At 66.0% G+C, this 17,673-nt stretch overlaps 2 protein-coding genes across 2 annotated transcripts in view; one reads left to right on the plus strand and one right to left on the minus strand.

Moving 5' to 3' along the window:
- Nucleotides 1–532: 532 nt before the first annotated feature.
- Nucleotides 533–4,932, minus strand: CELA3B (chymotrypsin like elastase 3B). The gene is made up of 8 exons (XM_036396310.1): nucleotides 4,890–4,932; nucleotides 4,727–4,803; nucleotides 4,325–4,422; nucleotides 2,966–3,100; nucleotides 2,749–2,885; nucleotides 1,536–1,681; nucleotides 1,308–1,460; nucleotides 533–550 (listed from the first exon to the last, which is right to left on the minus strand). Exons 1-8 carry the CDS (start codon nucleotides 4,930–4,932, stop codon nucleotides 533–535), a joined length of 807 nt encoding a protein of 268 aa, XP_036252203.1.
- A 4,424-nt stretch (nucleotides 4,933–9,356) lies between these two features.
- The window catches only part of HSPG2 (heparan sulfate proteoglycan 2), a 44,345-nt gene continuing 36,028 nt past the window's right edge, over nucleotides 9,357–17,673 (plus strand). The window contains 7 exon segments of the mRNA XM_036396368.1: nucleotides 9,357–9,422; nucleotides 14,743–14,872; nucleotides 15,598–15,681; nucleotides 16,111–16,220; nucleotides 16,330–16,388; nucleotides 16,980–17,140; nucleotides 17,322–17,447. Coding sequence (XP_036252261.1) covers nucleotides 9,357–9,422; nucleotides 14,743–14,872; nucleotides 15,598–15,681; nucleotides 16,111–16,220; nucleotides 16,330–16,388; nucleotides 16,980–17,140; nucleotides 17,322–17,447 — 736 coding nt within the window.

Below are 17,673 nucleotides of genomic sequence, written 5' to 3' on the forward strand. Positions count from 1 at the left end.
ACCCAGAGCCACCGTGCCAATGTGTCTTGGGGTGCCTTTGGCACAGGGCACTTTGGGGTGCCTGGAGCGGTGTCACCTGAGTGTCATCCCTGTGGCACCTGGGTACCCATCCCTGTGAGACCTGGGTGTCTGAGGTGCCATCTCCACGGTGTCTGGGCACCTCTCAGGGTCTGTCCCCATTGTGTCTGAGTTGCTGGGTGCCCATCCCTGTGGGATCTGGGTGTCTGAGGATGCCATCTCCAATGGCATCTGGGCACCTGTGGGTGGCTGGGCACCTCTCAGGGTCTGCCCCCATTGTTGGGGAGTATCTCTGGGTGCCCATCCCTGTGGCACTGGGGTGTCTCTGGGTGTCCATGTCCATGGCATTGGGCACATCAGGGTGCTCCCAGTACTGCCTGCTGGTAATGGGGCAGCCCCTGCTGCCCGCAGACCCCTGCCCAGCACAAGGACCACAAGGACACACTGGTGCCAGCAGTTGGTTTATTTGCCTGGTGTCAGGGCAGGGGGGTCGATGACAAGGACGCTGCCATGCTCAGTTGTTTTTCATGGTCTGGAAGGGAGAAGTTTCTAAGACAGGAGGACAGTACCCCAACACCCTGACACCCCAACACTCCAATGACCCAAAACCCCAGCACGGCATCACCTCAGCACCATGGCATCCCAACACCCCAGGAGCCTGGCACACCAGTGCCCAGCACCTCACACCCCAATTCCCTGGCACTCCAGAACCCAGCACCCTGGTACCCCAGCACCCCAGAGCTCTGGCAAACCTTTGTCCTGGCACCCCAGAGACCCGGTGCCATGGTACCCTGGCATCCCAGCAATTCAGAGCCCTTTTTCCTCAGCTCCATGACACCCAAGCACCCCAATGCCATGGCACCCAGCAGCCTGGTACCTTGGCACTCCAGCATCCCAGCACCCCAGAGCACCCTGGCACTGTGGCACTGACACCTGGTACCCCAGCACCCTGGCACCCTGACAGTCCCATCCCCTGGTACCCCAGAATCAGAGCACCCCAACAATCCGGTACACCAATACCCTGGCACCATGGCAGCCCAGGAGCCTGGCCCCTTTTCCCCCTGGTGCCCTGGCGCCCCAGCACCCCAAAGCCCTGGTACTCCATTGCCCTGGCACCCCATTGCCCTGGCACCCCAATTCCCTGCTGCCTCAGAACCCAGCACCCTGGTACTGGCATCCCAATTCCCCAGCACCATAGTACCCAAGTTCCCTGGCATCCTGACACTGATATCCCAATTCTCTGGCCTCCTTGCACCCTGGCAGCCCAGGATGCCATTCCCTGTGCCCACCTCTGCAATCCAGTCCTCGAAGGCGGACACGCGGGTGAACACCGTGGGTTTCTTGGCAGCGTTGCAGCCCAGGGCTGACACGAAGCTGGCGATGCCGTGCACCTCCCAGGTGCCATCCTCAGCCTGGCAGTTCAGGGGTCCCCCGGAGTCGCCCTGAGGGTGGGGTGAGGCATGGTCAGCACCACAGGGGGCCCGGGATGTGCCCCCTCCCCCTGGAGCGGTACCCACGTTGCATCCGGACTTCTCGGCGCCGCCGGCACAGATCATGGTTTTGCGGATGGCCAGGGCTCCCCACCAGTCGGGCTGGGTGCAGTGCTCATAGTCCACCACGGGCAGCTCTGCCTGCTGCAGCCGGTCCGGCAGAGACCCCCCAGCTGTGGGATCAGAGCACCCGGGCTGTGCACATGGCCCTCCATCCATCCATTGAACATCCATCCATCGTCCACCATCCGTCCAACATCCATCCATCCATCCATGGATTCCATCCATCCATCCATCCATTGAACATCCATCCATCCATCCATCCGTCCAACATCTATCCATCCATCCAACATCCATCCATCCATCCATCCATCCATCCATCCATCCATCCATCCCTCATCCATCCATCATCCACCATCCATCCATCCATCCATCCATCCATCCATCCATCCATCCATCCATCCATCCATCCATCCATTCATCCATCCATCCATTGAACATCCATCCATCCAACATCCGTCCAACATCCATCCATCCATCCATCCATTGAACATCCATCCATCGTCCACCATCCGTCCATCCATGGATCCATCCATGGATCCATGGATCCATGGATCCATGGATCCATGGATCCATCCATCCATCCATCCATCCATGGATTCCATCCATCCATCCATTGAACATCCATCCATCCAACATCCGTCCAACATCCATCCATCCATCCATCCATCCATCCATCCATCCATCCATCCATCCATCCCTCCATCCCTCTCTCCACCTCGCCATTCATCTCCCCATCTGTTCTCCATCCCTCCACCCAACCCTCCCTTACCTCCCCATCTCACCATGCTTTCAACTATCTCCCCATCCCATCCATCCCCCAATCTATCAACCCTTCTATTCATCCCCTGTGTCCCACAGCCCTCCATCCATCCATCCATCCATCCATCCATCCATCCATCCATCCATCCATCCATCCATCATCCCTCCATCCATCCATCCATCCATCCATCCATCCATCCATCCATCCATCCATCCATCCATCCATCCAAGCAATTCTCATCCATCCCTCATCCCTCCATCTCCCCAGCCATTCCCCATTTGTCCATCCCCCATCCCTCCCTCCTTCTTCCCAACCATTTCCCCATCTATCCCTCCAACCCTTCACCATCCCTCTGTCCATCCCTCCTCCCTCCATCTCCCATCCCTGCCGGCTGGCTGTCTGTCTGTCCGTACGCACTGGTGAGCAGTCCCCAGCCGCTGAGCACGCAGGGGTACCCGTTGGGCAGCACGGAGCCAGCGGGCGGCAGCCGCCCCACCTGCACCTGCTCCGAGAGCACGGCCGGGCGCTGCAGCTTCATCAGGGCGATGTCATTGCTGCGGGGGGACACGGCTCAGAGGGGCGGCCGGGGGGGGCACGGCGTCCCCAGCCACCCCCCCCCGGTGACCCCGCTCACCCGCAGGCCGCGCAGAAGCTGAGCCACTTGGGGTGCACGAAGATGTCGTCGGAGTTCACGGGGATGCGCTGCTCGGAGCCCTCCCCGGCGCTCATGTCGTACTCGCCCAGCACCACCTGGTACGTGCGGGATTTGCTGCCGGGAAAGGGGGGGGGTCAGCGGGTGCGGCCCTCCCTCGGCATCCCTCCCGCACCCGGGAGCCTTTCACGCACCCAGGCGCTCTGCCCTGCACCCTGAATCCCCTCCCTGCACCACCCCATGCACCAAATCTGCACCCAAACTCGCCTCTCTGCTCCCCGAACCCCATCTCCTCTGCACCCTGAGCCTCTTCCTGCACCAAACACCAGCCCTGCACCTCCCCGTGCACCCACCCTGTGCCCAAACTCGACCCCCCTCCCTGCCCTCTGAGCCCCCTCCCTGCCGCCATCCCTGCACCCACTTTGCACTTCTCCCCCATCCATGCACTCCATACATGTGCCGACCCCTCCCTGCACCGGCAATGCCCTCCCTGCTCCCAGAACCCCGTCTTGCACTCAGGACTCCCTCCCTGCACCCCACTGCAACCCTCCCGTACTCAGGACCCCCCTGTACCCCCATGAACCCTCTCCACGCACCCATCCCTGCACCCCACATCCCCTCCTGCTCCCACCCCTGTGCCTTGCACTCCTCCTGCCGCCCTTCTGCACTCCCTTCAGCTCAGACTCCCACTACAGCCGCCTCTCCAGCCTGCACCCTGCACCCCTCCTGCACTGACCCCTGCACCCTGCACCCCTCCCTGCACTCTGGTGCCCTTCTGCACCCTTCCCGCACCATCCCTGCACCCCACACCCACCCCCGTATCCAACACCCACTTCTGCACCCCAACACCCAACTCAGCACCCCGCGTCTCTTCCATGCACCTCTCTGTGCTCCTCCCTCCCTGCAGCCCCATCCCTGCAGCCCCTTCCCCACAGCCCCATCCCGCAACTCTAATCCCGGTGCACCCATCCCGGTGCCCCCATCCCGGTGCCCCCATCCCGGTGCCCCTATCCGCAACCCCATCCCGGTACCGCTGTCCCGGTGCCCCCGTCCCGCAGCCTTCATCACCATCCTGGTGCCCCCATTCCCAGAGCCCCGTCCCGGTGCCCCATCCCCGCAGCCCCCATCCCCATCCCTGTGCCCCATCCCTGTGCCCCATCCTCCAGCCCCATCCCTCAGCCCCCATCCCCATCCCTGTGCCCCATCCCTGTGCCCTATCCTCCAGCCCCATCCCCACAGTTCCCCTCCCCATCCCATAACTCCAATCCCTGTGCTCCCATCCCGTAGCCCCATCCCAATGCCCGGTGCCGGTGCACCCATTCCCGGTGCCGGTGCCCTCACGAGATGCAGTGCGCGGCCGTCATCACCCAGTTGGCCGCGATCAAGGTGCCCCCGCAGGTGTGGCGGAAGGTCCCGTCCCGCTCGTACTGCAGCGAGATCTGGGGGGGGGGGGGAGACACAGCTGGGTGCCACCGTGCCCCACACGGGTCCCCCTGTCTCGCTGTCCCCCCGTCCCTCCGTCCCCCTGTCCCCCCCGTCCCGCTGTCCCCCTGTCCCCTTGTCCCCCCCGTCCAGCTGTCCCCCTGTCCCGTTGTCTCGCTGCCCCCTGTCCCCTTGTCCCCCCCGTCCCTCCGTCCCCCTGTCCCCCCCGTCCCGCTGTCCCCCTGTCCCCCTGTCCCCCCCGTCCCTCCGTCCCCCTGTCCCGCTGTCCCCGGTGCCCCTGTCTGTCCCTCTGTCCCTCACCTGCCAGGGCCAGCTGTAGGGCTCCGCATCCTGCCCGTTGACCACGCGGGACTCGGGCAGCACCGCGGCGCGGGCACCTGCGGGACACGGTGGCACCGTCACCCCCGGGCCCCCCGCACCCAGGCGAGCCTGGGGACACGGGGGGGCTCAGGGGACACCTCACCGCCGGCCACCAGCAGCAGGACAAGGCTCAGCACGGCAGCCATGGCTCCAGTGTGGCTGTTCCGGGTCACCCGCCGGCCTTAAATCCCCGCGGGTACCGGGAGCCCCCAAGGGCACCCCTGGGAATGGGCACCCGGTGCCCAGCTGGGTCTTGGGGGGGGGTTAAACATTAACCTTGGCCTTGGGGGGACGTGGCACTGGTACCCGGCCAGCGGGGACCCTACAGATCCCAAACCCCCTGTCCCTGCTGCTGCCACTGCCCCCGCACCCCCTGTGTACCCCCAGAGTGCCCCGTGCGCCTCTGCTCCCCCAGTGCCCCCCACAGTCCCTCTGACTGCTCCCCCAGCGCCAGTGACCCGCCCCGTGCCCCCCACAGTCCCCTCTGTGCCTCCCAGAGCCCCCAGGACCCCCCTGCACCCTCACAGCCACCACAACCACCCCGTGCCCCCCTGGTCCCCCCATCTTCCCTGTGCCCCTGGTGGCCCCTCCAGCCCTCCCCACCCCCTGGGCCCTACAACCACTCCAGTCCCCCCCTATTTCCTGTGCCTTTGGGGTGCCCATAGGGCTCCCATACCCTTCATGGGCTCAGTGCCCCACACATCCTCCCCTCCTGGACCCCCAGAGCCCCTACAACCATCCCGGGTGCCCTCCACAGTCCCCATATGGCCCCCATAGCCCCCATGCACTATACGGCCCCATATATCCCTCCTCCCCGACCCCAAAGCACTTCCAGCTACCCCATATGGCCCCCACAGCCCCCCAGTCACCTCTACTGTCCCTTGCAGCCAGCCCCGTGCCCCCCATGTTCCCACACAGCCCCTATGGCCCCCATATACCCCCCTCCCATAGTCCCTGTGCCCCCCTGTGCCCCCCCTGTGCCCTGTGCCCCTGGCAGCCCAGCCTCACCCCCCTGGCCCCCCCTCCCCGAGCCCTCACAATCACCCCCAGACCCTTCAAACCCCTGTGCCCCCCAAATATCTGCCATGCTTCTTGTGTTTCCCATGTGCCCCAATGACTCCCACAGCCCCCTGCACCCCTACAGCCCCCCCATATCACTTTATGTCCCTGGTGCCCCCCACAGACCCTATAAACCTCAGTGTCCCCATAGCCCCGAGCCCCTGGTACCCCCATAGCCTCTATAGCCCCTCCTGTGCCCCCATAGCCCCTATAGCCCTCCCTGTGTCCCCATAGCCCCTATAGCCCCCCTGGTACCCCCATAGCCCCTATAGCCCTCCCTGTGCCCCCATAGCCCCTATAGCCCCCCCTGTGCCCTCATGGCCCCTATAACCCTCCCTGTGCCCCCATAGTCCCTATAGCCCCCCTGGTACCCCCATAGTGCCCTCTCCACACCCCTGGCACCCCCATAGTCCCCTCCATGCCCCCTCACAGTCCCTATAATGTCCTGATGCCCCCACTGTGCCCCCACCTTCCCCGGTGCTCCCAGAGCCCCCCATGTCCCCCCATTGCTCCCAAAGTCCCTCACGTGCCCGGGGAGTCCCCACGCACCCCAGAACCCTCGTGGAAGTTCCCACAGGTGTTCTCCATGTCCCTGCAGTGTCCCCAGGTGCTCCCATGTCCCTGTAGAAGTCCCCAGAGGTGACACCTGTGTCCCTGTTAAGGTTCCCCGGGGTGTCCCAAGGTCCCCATGCACTCCCATGCCCTTGTAAAAGTTCCCAGGGGTGTCCCAAGGTGTCCCCACGCACTCCCATGTCCTTGTAAATGTTCCCAGGGGTGACCCCCATCCATGTCCCCTCGTGTCCCCATAACAGTTCCTGCAGGTGCCCCACAGTGACACCCCCGTGTCACCCTGCAGCTGCCCAGAGGTGGCCCCCGTGTCCCCACACACCCCTGTGTCCCCATAAATGTCCCCACAGGTGCTCCATGATGTCCTGCACCCCACGACCCTGTAAAAGTCCCCAGGGGTGTCCCCACGCACCCCTTGTCCCCCTAAAAGTTCCCAGGGGTGCACTCCCGTTCTCCCCACACACTTGTGTCCCCATAAAGCTCCCGGGAGTGTCCCACGGTGTCCCCACGTGTCCCTGTGCCAGTTCCCACAGCTGCCCCACGGTGTCCCCATGCGCCTCCACATCCCAGGAGAAGTTTCCAGGAGCGTCCCACGGTGTCCCCACGTGTCCCACTAGAGGTTTCCAGAGGTGACCTCCCGTGTACCCCCATGTCCCCACGCACCCTCATGCCCTTCTGGAAGTCTCCAGGGGTGTCCCCCCCTGTCCCCACACAGCCGTGCCCCAGTTTAAGTTCTCAGAGTTGTCCCCTGTGTCCCCCCCGTGTCCCTGCAAAAGTTTCCAGGGCTGTCCCCCACACCCCGCACCCCGTGCAAGTTCCCAGGGGTGTCCCCATGTGTCTCCCTGTCCCCCTGGTGTCCCTGCAAGAGTTCCCAGGGGTGTCACCCCATGTCCCCACACAGCCCAACATAAATTCTCAGAGTTTCTCCCCGTGTCCCCCCTGTAAACGTTCCTGGGTGTCCCCTGTGTCCCAGTGCTAGACCCCAGAGTTGTCCCCCGGTGTCCCTGTGCCTCTCCGTGTTCCCTGTGCCTCCAGTGTCCCTGAAGATGTTCCCAGGGGTGTCTCCCCGTGTCCCAGTGCCAGTTCCCAGGGGTGTCCCCGTGTCCCCGTGCCAGTTCCCAGGGGTGTCCCCGTGTCCCCGTGCCGTTTCCCGGGGCTGTCCCCATGTCCCTGTAGAAGTTCCCAGGGGTGTCTCTGTGTCTCCGTGCCCGTTCCCGGGGCTGTCCCAGTGTCCCCGTACAAGTTCCCAGGGGTGTCCCAGTGCCACTTCCTAGGGGTGTCCCCGTGCCCATTTGCAGGGGTGTCCCCGTGTCCCTGTACAAGCTCTCAGGGAGGTCCCCGTGTCCCCGTGCCCATTTGCAGGGGTGTCCCCGTGTCCCTGTACAAGCTCTCAGGGAGGTCCCCGTGTCCCAGTGCCCGTTCCCAGGGGTGTCCCCATGTCCCAGTGCCATTTTCCAGTGGTGTCCCCGTGTCCCAGTGCCAGTTCTCGGGGGTGTCCCCATGTCCCTGTAAAAGCTCTCGGGGGTGTCCCCGTGTCCCAGTGCCAGTTCCTGGGGGTGTCCCCATGTCCCTGTAAATGTTCCCAGGGGTGTCCCTGTGCCCGTTCCCAGGGGTGTCCCAGTGTCTCTGTGACAGTTCCCAGAGGCATCCCCATGTCCCAGTGCCAGTTCCAGGAGGTGTCCCCGTGTCCCTGTACAAGTTCCTGGGGGTGTCCCACGTGTCCCCGTGTCCCCGTGCAAGTTCCCAGGGGTGTCCCCATGCCATTTCCCAGCCGTGTCCCCGTGTCCCAGTGCCAGTTCCCAGGGGTGTCCAGGTACAAGTTCCCGGGGGTGTCCCAGTCCCAGTTCCCGGTGGCCCAGTGCTATTTCCCAGGTGTGTCCCATTGTCCCAGTGCCAGTTCCCAGGGGGTGTCCCCGTGTCCCGGTACAAGCTCTCGGGGATGTCCCCGTGTCCCAGTGCCCGTTCCCCAGCCGTGTCCCCATGGTGACCCATTGCCCGTTCCCGGGGGTGTCCCAGTGTCCCAGTGCCCGTTCCCCAGCCGTGTCCCCATGGTGTCCCAGTGCCATTTCCCGGGGGTGTCCCAGTGTCCCAGTGCCATTTCCCAGCCGTGTCCCCATGTCCCAGTGCCATTTCCCAGGGGTGTCCCAGTGTCCCATTGCCCGTTCCCGGGGGTGTCCCCATGGTGTCCCATTGCCCGTTCCCAGCCGTGTCCCAGTGTCCCAGTGCCCGTTCCCAGCCGTGTCCCCATGGTGTCCCATTGCCATTTCCCAGGGGTGTCCCAGTGTCCCAGTGCCCGTTCCCAGCCGTGTCCCGGTGTCCCATTGCCATTTCCCAGGGGTGTCCCAGTGTCCCAGTGCCCGTTCCCAGCCGTGTCCCCATGGTGTCCCATTGCCATTTCCCGGGGGTGTCCCAGTGTCCCATTGCCCATTCCCGGGGGTGTCCCCATGGTGTCCCAGTGCCCGTTCCCAGCCGTGTCCCCATGGTGTCCCATTGCCATTTCCCGGGGGTGTCCCCGTGTCCCAGTGCCCGTTCCCAGCCGTGTTCCGGTGTCCCATTGCCATTTCCCAGGGGTGTCCCAGTGTCCCAGTGCCCGTTCCCAGCCGTGTCCCCATGGTGTCCCATTGCCATTTCCCAGCCGTGTCCCCATGGTGTCCCAGTGCCCGTTCCCGGGGGTGTCCCCATGGTGTCCCAGTGCCCGTTCCCGGGGGTGTCCCCATGGTGTCCCAGTGCCATTTCCCAGGGGTGTCCCAGTGTCCCAGTGCCCGTTCCCAGCCGTGTCCCGCCGTGTCCCCGCTGCCGCCCCCCCGTGTCCCCCTCGGGCGCGCGCTGCGCGGCCCCGCCCCGCGGGCCGGGGGGGTGCCGGGGGGGCGGGGCGGCCCCGGGGCGGCGGCGCGGCCGGAGCGGAGCGGAGCGAGCGGAGCGATCTCGGCGGGGCCGTGCGGCGATGGGGCGGCGGGGCCCGGCGGCGCTGCGGACCCTCCTGCTGCTGCTGCTGGGGACCCTCCTGGGGGTGAGTGCGGCCGGGGCCGCGCCCGGGTCCCCGAGCCGAGCCGGGAGGTCCCGGAAAGGAGTTGGGGGTTGGTTGGGGTCCCGCCAAGGAGTTGGAGAGCTCTGAAGGATTTGGGGTATTTGAAGGGAGTCGGGGTCTCTACCCGCGGATTTGGGGGCTCTGAAAGGAGCTGAGGGCCCTTGCAGGAGTTGGAGTCTCCCCCCGCGGAGCTGGGATCCCCAAAGGAGTCGGGGTCCCGGGAGCTGGAATTCCCTGTGGGAGTTGGGGTCCCCTACAGGAGTTGGGGTCCCCGGAGCGGGAATTCTATGGAGCAGTTGTGAGCCCCCTGTGGTTTTGGGGTGCCTTGAGGTACTTGGGGCCCTTAAAGGAGTTGGGGTCCCCACAGGATTTTGGGATCCCCTAAAGGATTTGGGTACCGCAGAACTGGGGTCCCCTGAAGGAGTTGGGGTCCCCTAGAGGAGTTAGGACCCCCTGCCCGGAGTTGGGGATCCCTCTGGGAGTTGGGGTCCCCCGCGGAGTTTGTGTCTCTCGAAGGACTTGAGGATCCCTGTTACCACGGAACTGGGGTCCCCCAGGACACCAAGGAGATGTGGGGGTCCCTGTTCCTCAAGGGGTTGGGGTGTCCCCCCTGTACCAGGGGATCCCTGGCACCCTGCCCCCCTCCCCAAGGGACTGGGGGTCCCCCCCTGTACCTGTATCACGTGGAGACCCCAGGGCCCACCCTGTCCCATCTGGGAATTGCAGCGTCCCCCCAAAGAAGGGGGGGGTCCCTCTCCCCATGCCCTGCCCTATCTGGGAATGGGGGTTGTGGGGTCCCCCTTCCTGTCCTCTATGGGCCTTGAGGTCCCCCATGGACTGGGGGTGCGTGGGGTCACCCACCCCCACGCCCCTGTGGTAGTGGGGTCCCCGTGACCCCCGTGTGAGGGCCCCAGTCGGGGGGGGCTCCGTCACCCCCCCCATTCCTTCAGGGAATTGGGGTCCCCCGTGACCCCGCAGTGGGGATGGTTCCCATCACCCCATAAACCCACCCGTGGTGGTCCAGCCCCCCCCGTCCCCACAGCCTGCCGTGGGTGGGGGTCACTCATAGGGGCACTTCTATCCTGCTTTTGGGGTCCCCCCCTCACGTCCGCACCCGCACCCCATCCCCCGCCCCAGCTAAATTTAAAGGGTGATGGTGGCGCCGGTCACCCTAAAAATAACCGTCCCAAAATACCCGCCCGGGGGGGGGCGCTGCGCCTGGGGGTGCCCCTGGGGGGGTCCCCACCCTGCTGGGGGCAGCGGGGCAGGGGGTGACACCTCTGGGTGTCCCCCCAGCTGCGGGGCCGCGCACCCCCGGTTTACGGGGGGCTCCCCCGGTGGGTGCGGGGGTGATGGCGAGCTGGGGGGCCCGGGGGTGGTTTGGGGTTGGGCGGGTGCCCGGGGTGGAGAACAGAGGGGGCCTTGTGCTCGGGGCCGGGCTGGCAGCGCGGCCCCCCCGCTGCCCGCGGGGCTCCCACCCACGGCCGGGGGGGCCGGCGGCGACAAAGCGGGGGGGGGGGATTCCCACTTTGCAACCCCCCCCCCCCCCCCATTCTGGTGAGGCGCAGGGGGGGATCTGGGGACAGAGCGGCCCCATAACCCCCCTGGCCGGGATGCTGGGCCCTACATCCCCCTACAAACACGTGTGTGTATGGGGGGGGGTGTTCCCACGGAGGGGTTCGGCGTGGGGTGGGGCACGGGGGTGCCACCTCCGCGGGCTGCGAAGGGTTAATTTGGTGGGGGGGGAAGGGGAGGGCGAAGCAGGAATGTGCGATAAGATCGCCGTGCCCGGGGGGAAGGGCTGGGGAAGGGGGGGACACCCCACGCGCGCCTCCCGCGCTCTGCACACGCGTGTGCCCGGGGCACGCACGGAGCGGGCGGGGGGCACGGCCACGGCCGCTCCCCGCGCTGCTCGAGAGGCTCCTGGCACACCTGGGGGCATCTGGGGACACCTGGGGCCCTTTGGGGCTACCTGGGGGCATTTGGGGCCGCCTGGGAGTGCTCGGGGGCACTCGGGGACCCTCCGGGCCCGAGGCTCACATGGCCCCTCGCCTTCGGCTCGTTCCCATCGCCAAAGATGGCCCGGCTGGGATGAGGAGGAGGAGGAGGAGGAGAAAGGCGGGGAGGAAGGTCAGCTCAGACGCTGGGTCCTTGCCAGGACTCCTGGGTTTCCCCTCTTGCCATGAAAAGCGGACACTGCCCCAAAAAGTCTTGTTATCTCACAAAAGAACCTACTCCCCCCAAAAAATCCCCCCCGAAAATCTGTTTATCCCCCCCCAAAAAAACCCCATCTCCACCCCCATATCCATCTCCCCCCCAAAAAAAACCCCATATCCTTTTCCCAAAAATCCATTTTCCTCCCCCAAAACCCACCAACCCCCCTACAACTCATCTCCACTCTCCAAATCCCATCTCCCTGCCCAAAAACCCATCACTCCCCCCCCCCCCCCCCAATCTCCCCCCAGGAAAATCCCCCCTAAAATCAAAGCCTCCCCTCCAAAACCCCATTTACCCCAAACCCGCCTGGCCCGGCCCCCCCATCCCGAGTCCTCCCGGGATAAATTAGGCAATGCCAGCAGGGAGGAATGCAGGGGGGAGGGGGCAGGGCAGGCGCATATTTGGGGCCCCCCTGCCCGCCCGGCTGTGCCTTTGACCCCGCAGCTGTTTCACCCCCAAATCCCGGGGGCGGCTGAAAGGGACGGGGGGGGGTGAGAGCAGCTGCCTCTGCCCCCCCCCCCGGGACCAGCATCCCACAGCTGTGCTGGCAGCCCCCCCAAATCCTGGGGTGACCCCCATCATCCCCCCCAGTCCCCGGGGACCCCCGGGAGGGGGGAGGAGGGATTTTCATGGGGGAAGCACCTTTGAGCATGACCTTGGGGGAACAATAAGCTGAGGGGGGACTGCTATTTATAACCCCCCCCCCCCGGTTATTATTCTTGTGCTGCGTCACCTCCTCTTCCTCACCCGGATGAATTAACGGGGGGGGGGGGGCACACATCAAGATTTGGGGGCCACTTGGAGATTTGAGGAGCCACATGCAGATTTTACTGGGGGAACATCCAAACTGGCGGGGGCCGGCATTCAAACCGAAATAAGGGGGGTTTGAGGTGTTTCCCCCAGTTTGGGGCGCACTTTGGAAGCGGGGGGTTGGCAGGGTGCTGCTTCCTCCTCACCCTCCTCTTCCTCGCCCCCCCCTCCCCCCCGACTTTTCCCCAGGGTGCGGGGCAGGATTTGGGCCGGGGAGTGGAAAATGTGAGCGGCGGCGGCGGCGGGGCCGTGGCGTCCGGCCGGGCGCGGTGCCCCGGCGGCAGCGGGGGGGTCCCGGCTGGCCGGGGGGGGGCCCGGGGGTGCGGGGCCGAGGCGCGGGAGAGGCTTCCGGTAACCGGAGAGGGGAATTGGCCCCGACCCTGAGCGGACACCGCCGGACACCCGGCCCGCAGCTGCCCTTCCTCCGGCCGGGCTGGGGCTGGGGAGCCGGGGCTGGGCAGTGGGGCACGAGTGGGGAGCGATTCCAGGGCACCCACGGGCTCTGGGCACGAGTGGGGAGCGATTCCAGGGGCTGGGGAGCAGGGGCTGGGCACCCACGGGCTCGGTGCACGAATGGGGAGTGATTCCAGGGCACCCATGGGCTGGGGAGCAGGGGATGGCACTCATGGGCTCGGTGCACGAGTGGGGGGCGATTCCAGGGCACCCATGGGCTCTGGGCACGAATGGGGAGCGATTCCAGGGTACCCACGGGCTTGGGGCATGAGTGGGGAGCGATTCCAGGGTATCCAGGGGCTGGGGAGCAGGGGCTGGGCACCCACGGGCTCTGGGTACGTGTGGGGGGCGATTCCAGGGCATCCAGGGGCTCGGTGCACGCGTGGGGAGCGATTCCAGGGCACTCACGGGCTCGGTGCACGCGTGGGGGACGCGGTGGCAGAGCCTCCGCATGCTCCGTGTGGGGACTGAGCAGCCACACACGTGGGGACAATGGCAGAGCTCCCACTCGTGGGGTACACGCGTGGGGATGTGGGGTGAGCGCCCAGTGCGCATCTGGGGAGCGGCAGAGCCGCCCCCAGCCCGCACGGCCTCGTGCCTCAGTTTCCCCTTGCACGGGGGCTGGGCTGGCACCCACGAGGGACCCCTGGGGGTGTTGGGTCCTGCCATCCGTGTGGCAGCGTGTCCCCCCCTTGTCCCCCCGTGTCCCCCCCGTGTCCCCCCCGTGTCCCGTCCCCCCCAGCGCCCGCCTAATCCCCCGGCGCTTGTTTGCACAGCAAAGTGCTGCTGCGACGGATTCCTGCCGGGGCCGGGGCGGGGGCACCGGGCTGGGGCACACCGAGCGTGTGCTCAGCCCCGCGGGCACCGGGGCACACCCGGGCACCGGGGCACACCCGGGTACCGGGGCACACCCGGCTGGGGCACACCCGGCTGGGGCACACGCGGCTGGGGCACACCCGGCTGGGGCACACCCGGCTGGGGCACACCGAGCGTGTGCTGGGCCCTGCGGGCACCGGGCCACACCCGCCTGGGGCACTGGGCACACCCGGCTGGGGCACACGTGTGTGCTCGGCCCCGCGGGCACCAGGGGACACCCGGGTACCGGGGCACACCCGGCTGGGGCACACGCGTGTGCTCGGCCCCGCGGGCACCAGGGCACACCCGGGTACCGGGGCACACCCGGCCGAGTACACGCGTGTGCCAGGGCGCGGGTGTGGCGGTGCCAGTGTTCCCTGGCACCTGTAGGTGCTCACAGCCAGCTGTGGGTGACTGTCGCGGTGTGTGCTGTCACACGCGCGTGCACGGCCACGTGTCAGCGTGCACGCGCATCCCCGTGTCACTGAGCGCGCCCGTCCCCGTGTCAGCGCACACGTGGAGCAGTGCACAAGTGTGTGCACACACTTCCCGCGTCGCTGCACACGCGTGTGCACACCGGGCTCCCCGGCACTCGCCCCGGCGCCTGCACATGCACGTCCCGGTCCCGGCGGTCCCGGCGGTCCCGGTGCCGGTAACCCTCCTGCTGGTGATCCCGGTGCCGGTGATCGAGGGCCGGCGGTCCCGGTGATCCCGGTGATCCCGGTGCCGTCAGGGCAGGAATGCCGAGGGTGTGTGATGAGCTCATCCCGCTTCCTTTTCCCGGTGACGTCACCGCACAGCCACGCACCCCCACCCCCGTCCCCCCTCGGGGTGACGTGTCCCGCGGGTGGCCCCATCCTCTGGTGGCCCTGTCCCATGGTGGCCCCATCCCGTGGTGGCCCCATCCCCTGGTGGCCCCGTCCCCTGGTGGCCCCATCCCATGGTGGCCCTGTCCCCCTGTCCCCAGGTCACCGGTGGCGCCCACGGCTGGGCTGACGCCTTCCCCGAGGACACGGTGGCCGATCACGTCGGGGACACTCAGGGACGGCGCTACTACCGGCACCTGTCAGATGATGAGGACCTGGTGGCCTCTGGAGGTGAGGGGACACCAGGGTGGGTGGGTCCTGACGCCACCCTGGGTGCCACTTGCACAGTCCCTGCTGCGGATGGCACTGGGACCTGGTGGGAAGGTGCCACCAGGATTGGGAGCCACTTTGGCTGAATGTCAACGTGGGTGGGTGTGACATGCATGGGTGGCACCAGGTGGGGGGTGTTACCATCGGCTGGTGCCACTGAGGGTGCCACTCACTCACCTGTCCCCATTGCAGATGGGAAACGGACCTGATGGCACCCAGCACTAAGGTGGCACTGGGTGTGTGGGTGCCACCCTGGATGCTGCTTGCACTGTCCTCATTGTGGTTGGTGCCACTTGGACTGGTGGCATCTGGTGATAATGTGGCACTGGGTGGGTGGATGTCACTGCAAGCGAGTGCCACTCGTGCTGCCCCAGCCACAGATGCCACCAGGATTTGGTGGCAGACGGTGGCAGGGTGGCACTGAGTGGGTGAGCATCACCGTGGGTGAAGTCACCAAGGGTAGAACCACCCTGGGTGCTCCCATGTTGTCCCCAGGGCAGATGGCACTGGTGTCATCTGGCAGTAAAATGTCACCAGGTGGTGGCTACCATGGGAGTGTGAATGACCACATAGTCCCCATCGCAGGTGGCACTGAGATCTGGGGGCATTTGGTGGCAGTGGGTGCCACCATGGGTGGGTGGGCGTCACCGTGGGCGGGTGCCACCCTCACGCTGTGCCCGTGGCAGATGGCAGCGGGGAGGATGGCAGCGGTGTCCCCTGGCCACCGAGAGTCAAGGCCCCGCCTCCCAGCAGCGGGCTGGCACCCACCGGTAAGGGGACACTGTGGATGGCACCTGGCCCCGGGCTGGTCCCCACTGCTGGCACCGCTCTCAACCTCTGTCTCCTCTTCATCCTCCTCCTCCTCTTCCTCCTCCTCCTCCTCCCTGGGGGCAGCGCCCGGGCCCCGCCCCGCGCCCGCGGGCATGGTGGTGGCTGAGCCCGAGGACGACCCCCCAATCAGTAAGTGACACTTTTTGGGGACCCCCCCCTTTTGCTGCACCCCCACTTTTCTTCCTCCTGTGCTTTATGGGGTGGGATCCCAATCCCTGTGGGGAGGGGGAGGACGCAGCTGGGGAGCAGAAGGAACATCTGGATGGGGGGGGAGTCACAGCTGGGTGAGGGGGATTTTTTGGGTGTGCAGGTGCCACCCCCCCAGTTTTGACACCCTATCCCCCAACTCTGGCACCCCCCACCCCCAGTTTATTTCCGGGCTCTGGTGAACTTCACCCGCAGCATCGACTACAGCCCGCGGCTGGAGGACCCTGACTCCGAGGAATTCCGGGAGATTTCCGAGGCCGTGGTGGACACGGTGAGCACTGGGGGGGCACTCGGGGGGTGCAGGGATGGGGAGCACCCAAGGGACCCTTGGGGGGCACCCGAGGGACCCTGCTGAGCCCTCATTTCCTGCCCCCCAACAGCTGGAGTCCGAGTATTACAAAGTGCCTGGGGACCAGGTGGTCAGCGTGGTCTTCATCAAGTGAGTGATGAAGGGGGGATTGGGGAGCTTTGGGGGGCTTGGGGGAGTCTAGGGGGGCTTAGAGGGTTTGGGAGGTCGGGAAAAGAGGTGGGGCAGGGGGGTCTGGGGGAGCAAGGCATCACCTGGGGAGATTTTGGGGTGGAATGAGGAAGTTTTGGGGTGCAGCAAGGAGCTTTTGGGAGTGCAGGGAGGTTTTGGGGATGATGGAGGTGTTTGGAGGTGATGGGGCAGATTGGAGGGGAAGGGGATGTTTTAGGATGCAATGAGGGGCTTTTGGGGTGCAATGAGGAGATTTTGGGGTGCTTTTGGGAGGACAGAGAGGTTTTGTGGGTGTTGGGGTGGGTTGGCAGTGGTGGGAATGCTTTGGGGTTCAAAGAGGGGCTTTTGGGTTGCAGTGAGGACATTTCAGGGTCCAGTGAAGAGCTTTTGGGAGTGCAGGGGTTTTTTGGGGTGACCGATGCATTTGGAGGTGATGGGGTGGATTGGAGGTGATGAGGAATTCTCGGGGTGCAACGTGGGCAGCCTGGAGGCTCAGGGCCGGTTTGGGGGTGCAGTGTGGCTGTTCTGGGACGCTGACCCCTTGTCCCCCAGGCAGCTGGACGGGGATGTGTTCGTGGAGCTGGACGTGGGCTCGGAGGGGAACGGGGACGAGGCGCAGCTCGGGGGGGTCCTGCGGGACCTGCTGGCCGGGGGCTCCATCGCCTCCTACCTCACCTCCCCCCAGGGCTTCCAGTTCCGCCGCCTGGGAGCCGGTGAGCCCTGGGGGGGGCTCTGGGGGGAGCCCCGGGGGGTTTTGGGGTGCTCTGGAGCGGCTTGGGGCTGGGAGCCTCAGAGCAGCGCATCCTGCTTGTGTTGCTCTGCTGGCTGAATTGAGGGAGGGGGGGGATGTTTTGGGGTGCCCCCCCTGACCCTGCGCCCCCTCCCTGGCCACAGTGACCCCCCAGCCACGCGCCTGCACCGCGGGGGAGTTCTCCTGTGGGAGCGGGGAGTGCGTGGCCCTGGAATATCGCTGCGACCGCCGGCCCGACTGCCACGACGCCTCTGATGAGGAGGGATGTGGTGAGGCAATGGGGCACCCCAAAACCTCCTCTGTCCCCTCCAACCCCCCCCCGCCCCCATTCCCCACCCCATGGCCCTGACACTCCCCCTCTACACTGCCCTTTCCTGCCTATAACCCTCCTATAGTCTCGTCCTGCACCCCCGGTTCCCCCTGTAACCCCCTGCCCCATATTTTACCCCTACACCCCCATAAACATTCCCTGCAGCCCCTTTTTCCCATATACCC

Source organism: Molothrus ater, chromosome 23 (genome assembly GCF_012460135.2).
Source record: "Molothrus ater isolate BHLD 08-10-18 breed brown headed cowbird chromosome 23, BPBGC_Mater_1.1, whole genome shotgun sequence".
In the NCBI taxonomy this organism is placed as follows: Eukaryota; Metazoa; Chordata; class Aves; order Passeriformes; family Icteridae; genus Molothrus; species Molothrus ater.

Excerpts from the sequence above, each read along its gene's own strand:
- CELA3B (XM_036396310.1), bottom strand. The coding sequence starts at position 4,932 with ATGGCTGCCGTGCTGAGCCTTGTCCTGCTGCTGGTGGCCGGCG. Across the intron at positions 2,886-2,965 it reads AGCTTCTGCGCGGCCTGCGG|CAATGACATCGCCCTGATGA; the intron begins GTGAGCGGGGTC and ends GTCCCCCCGCAG. Across the intron at positions 1,461-1,535 it reads CCGAGAAGTCCGGATGCAAC|GGCGACTCCGGGGGACCCCT; the intron begins GTGGGTACCGCT and ends CCCCACCCTCAG.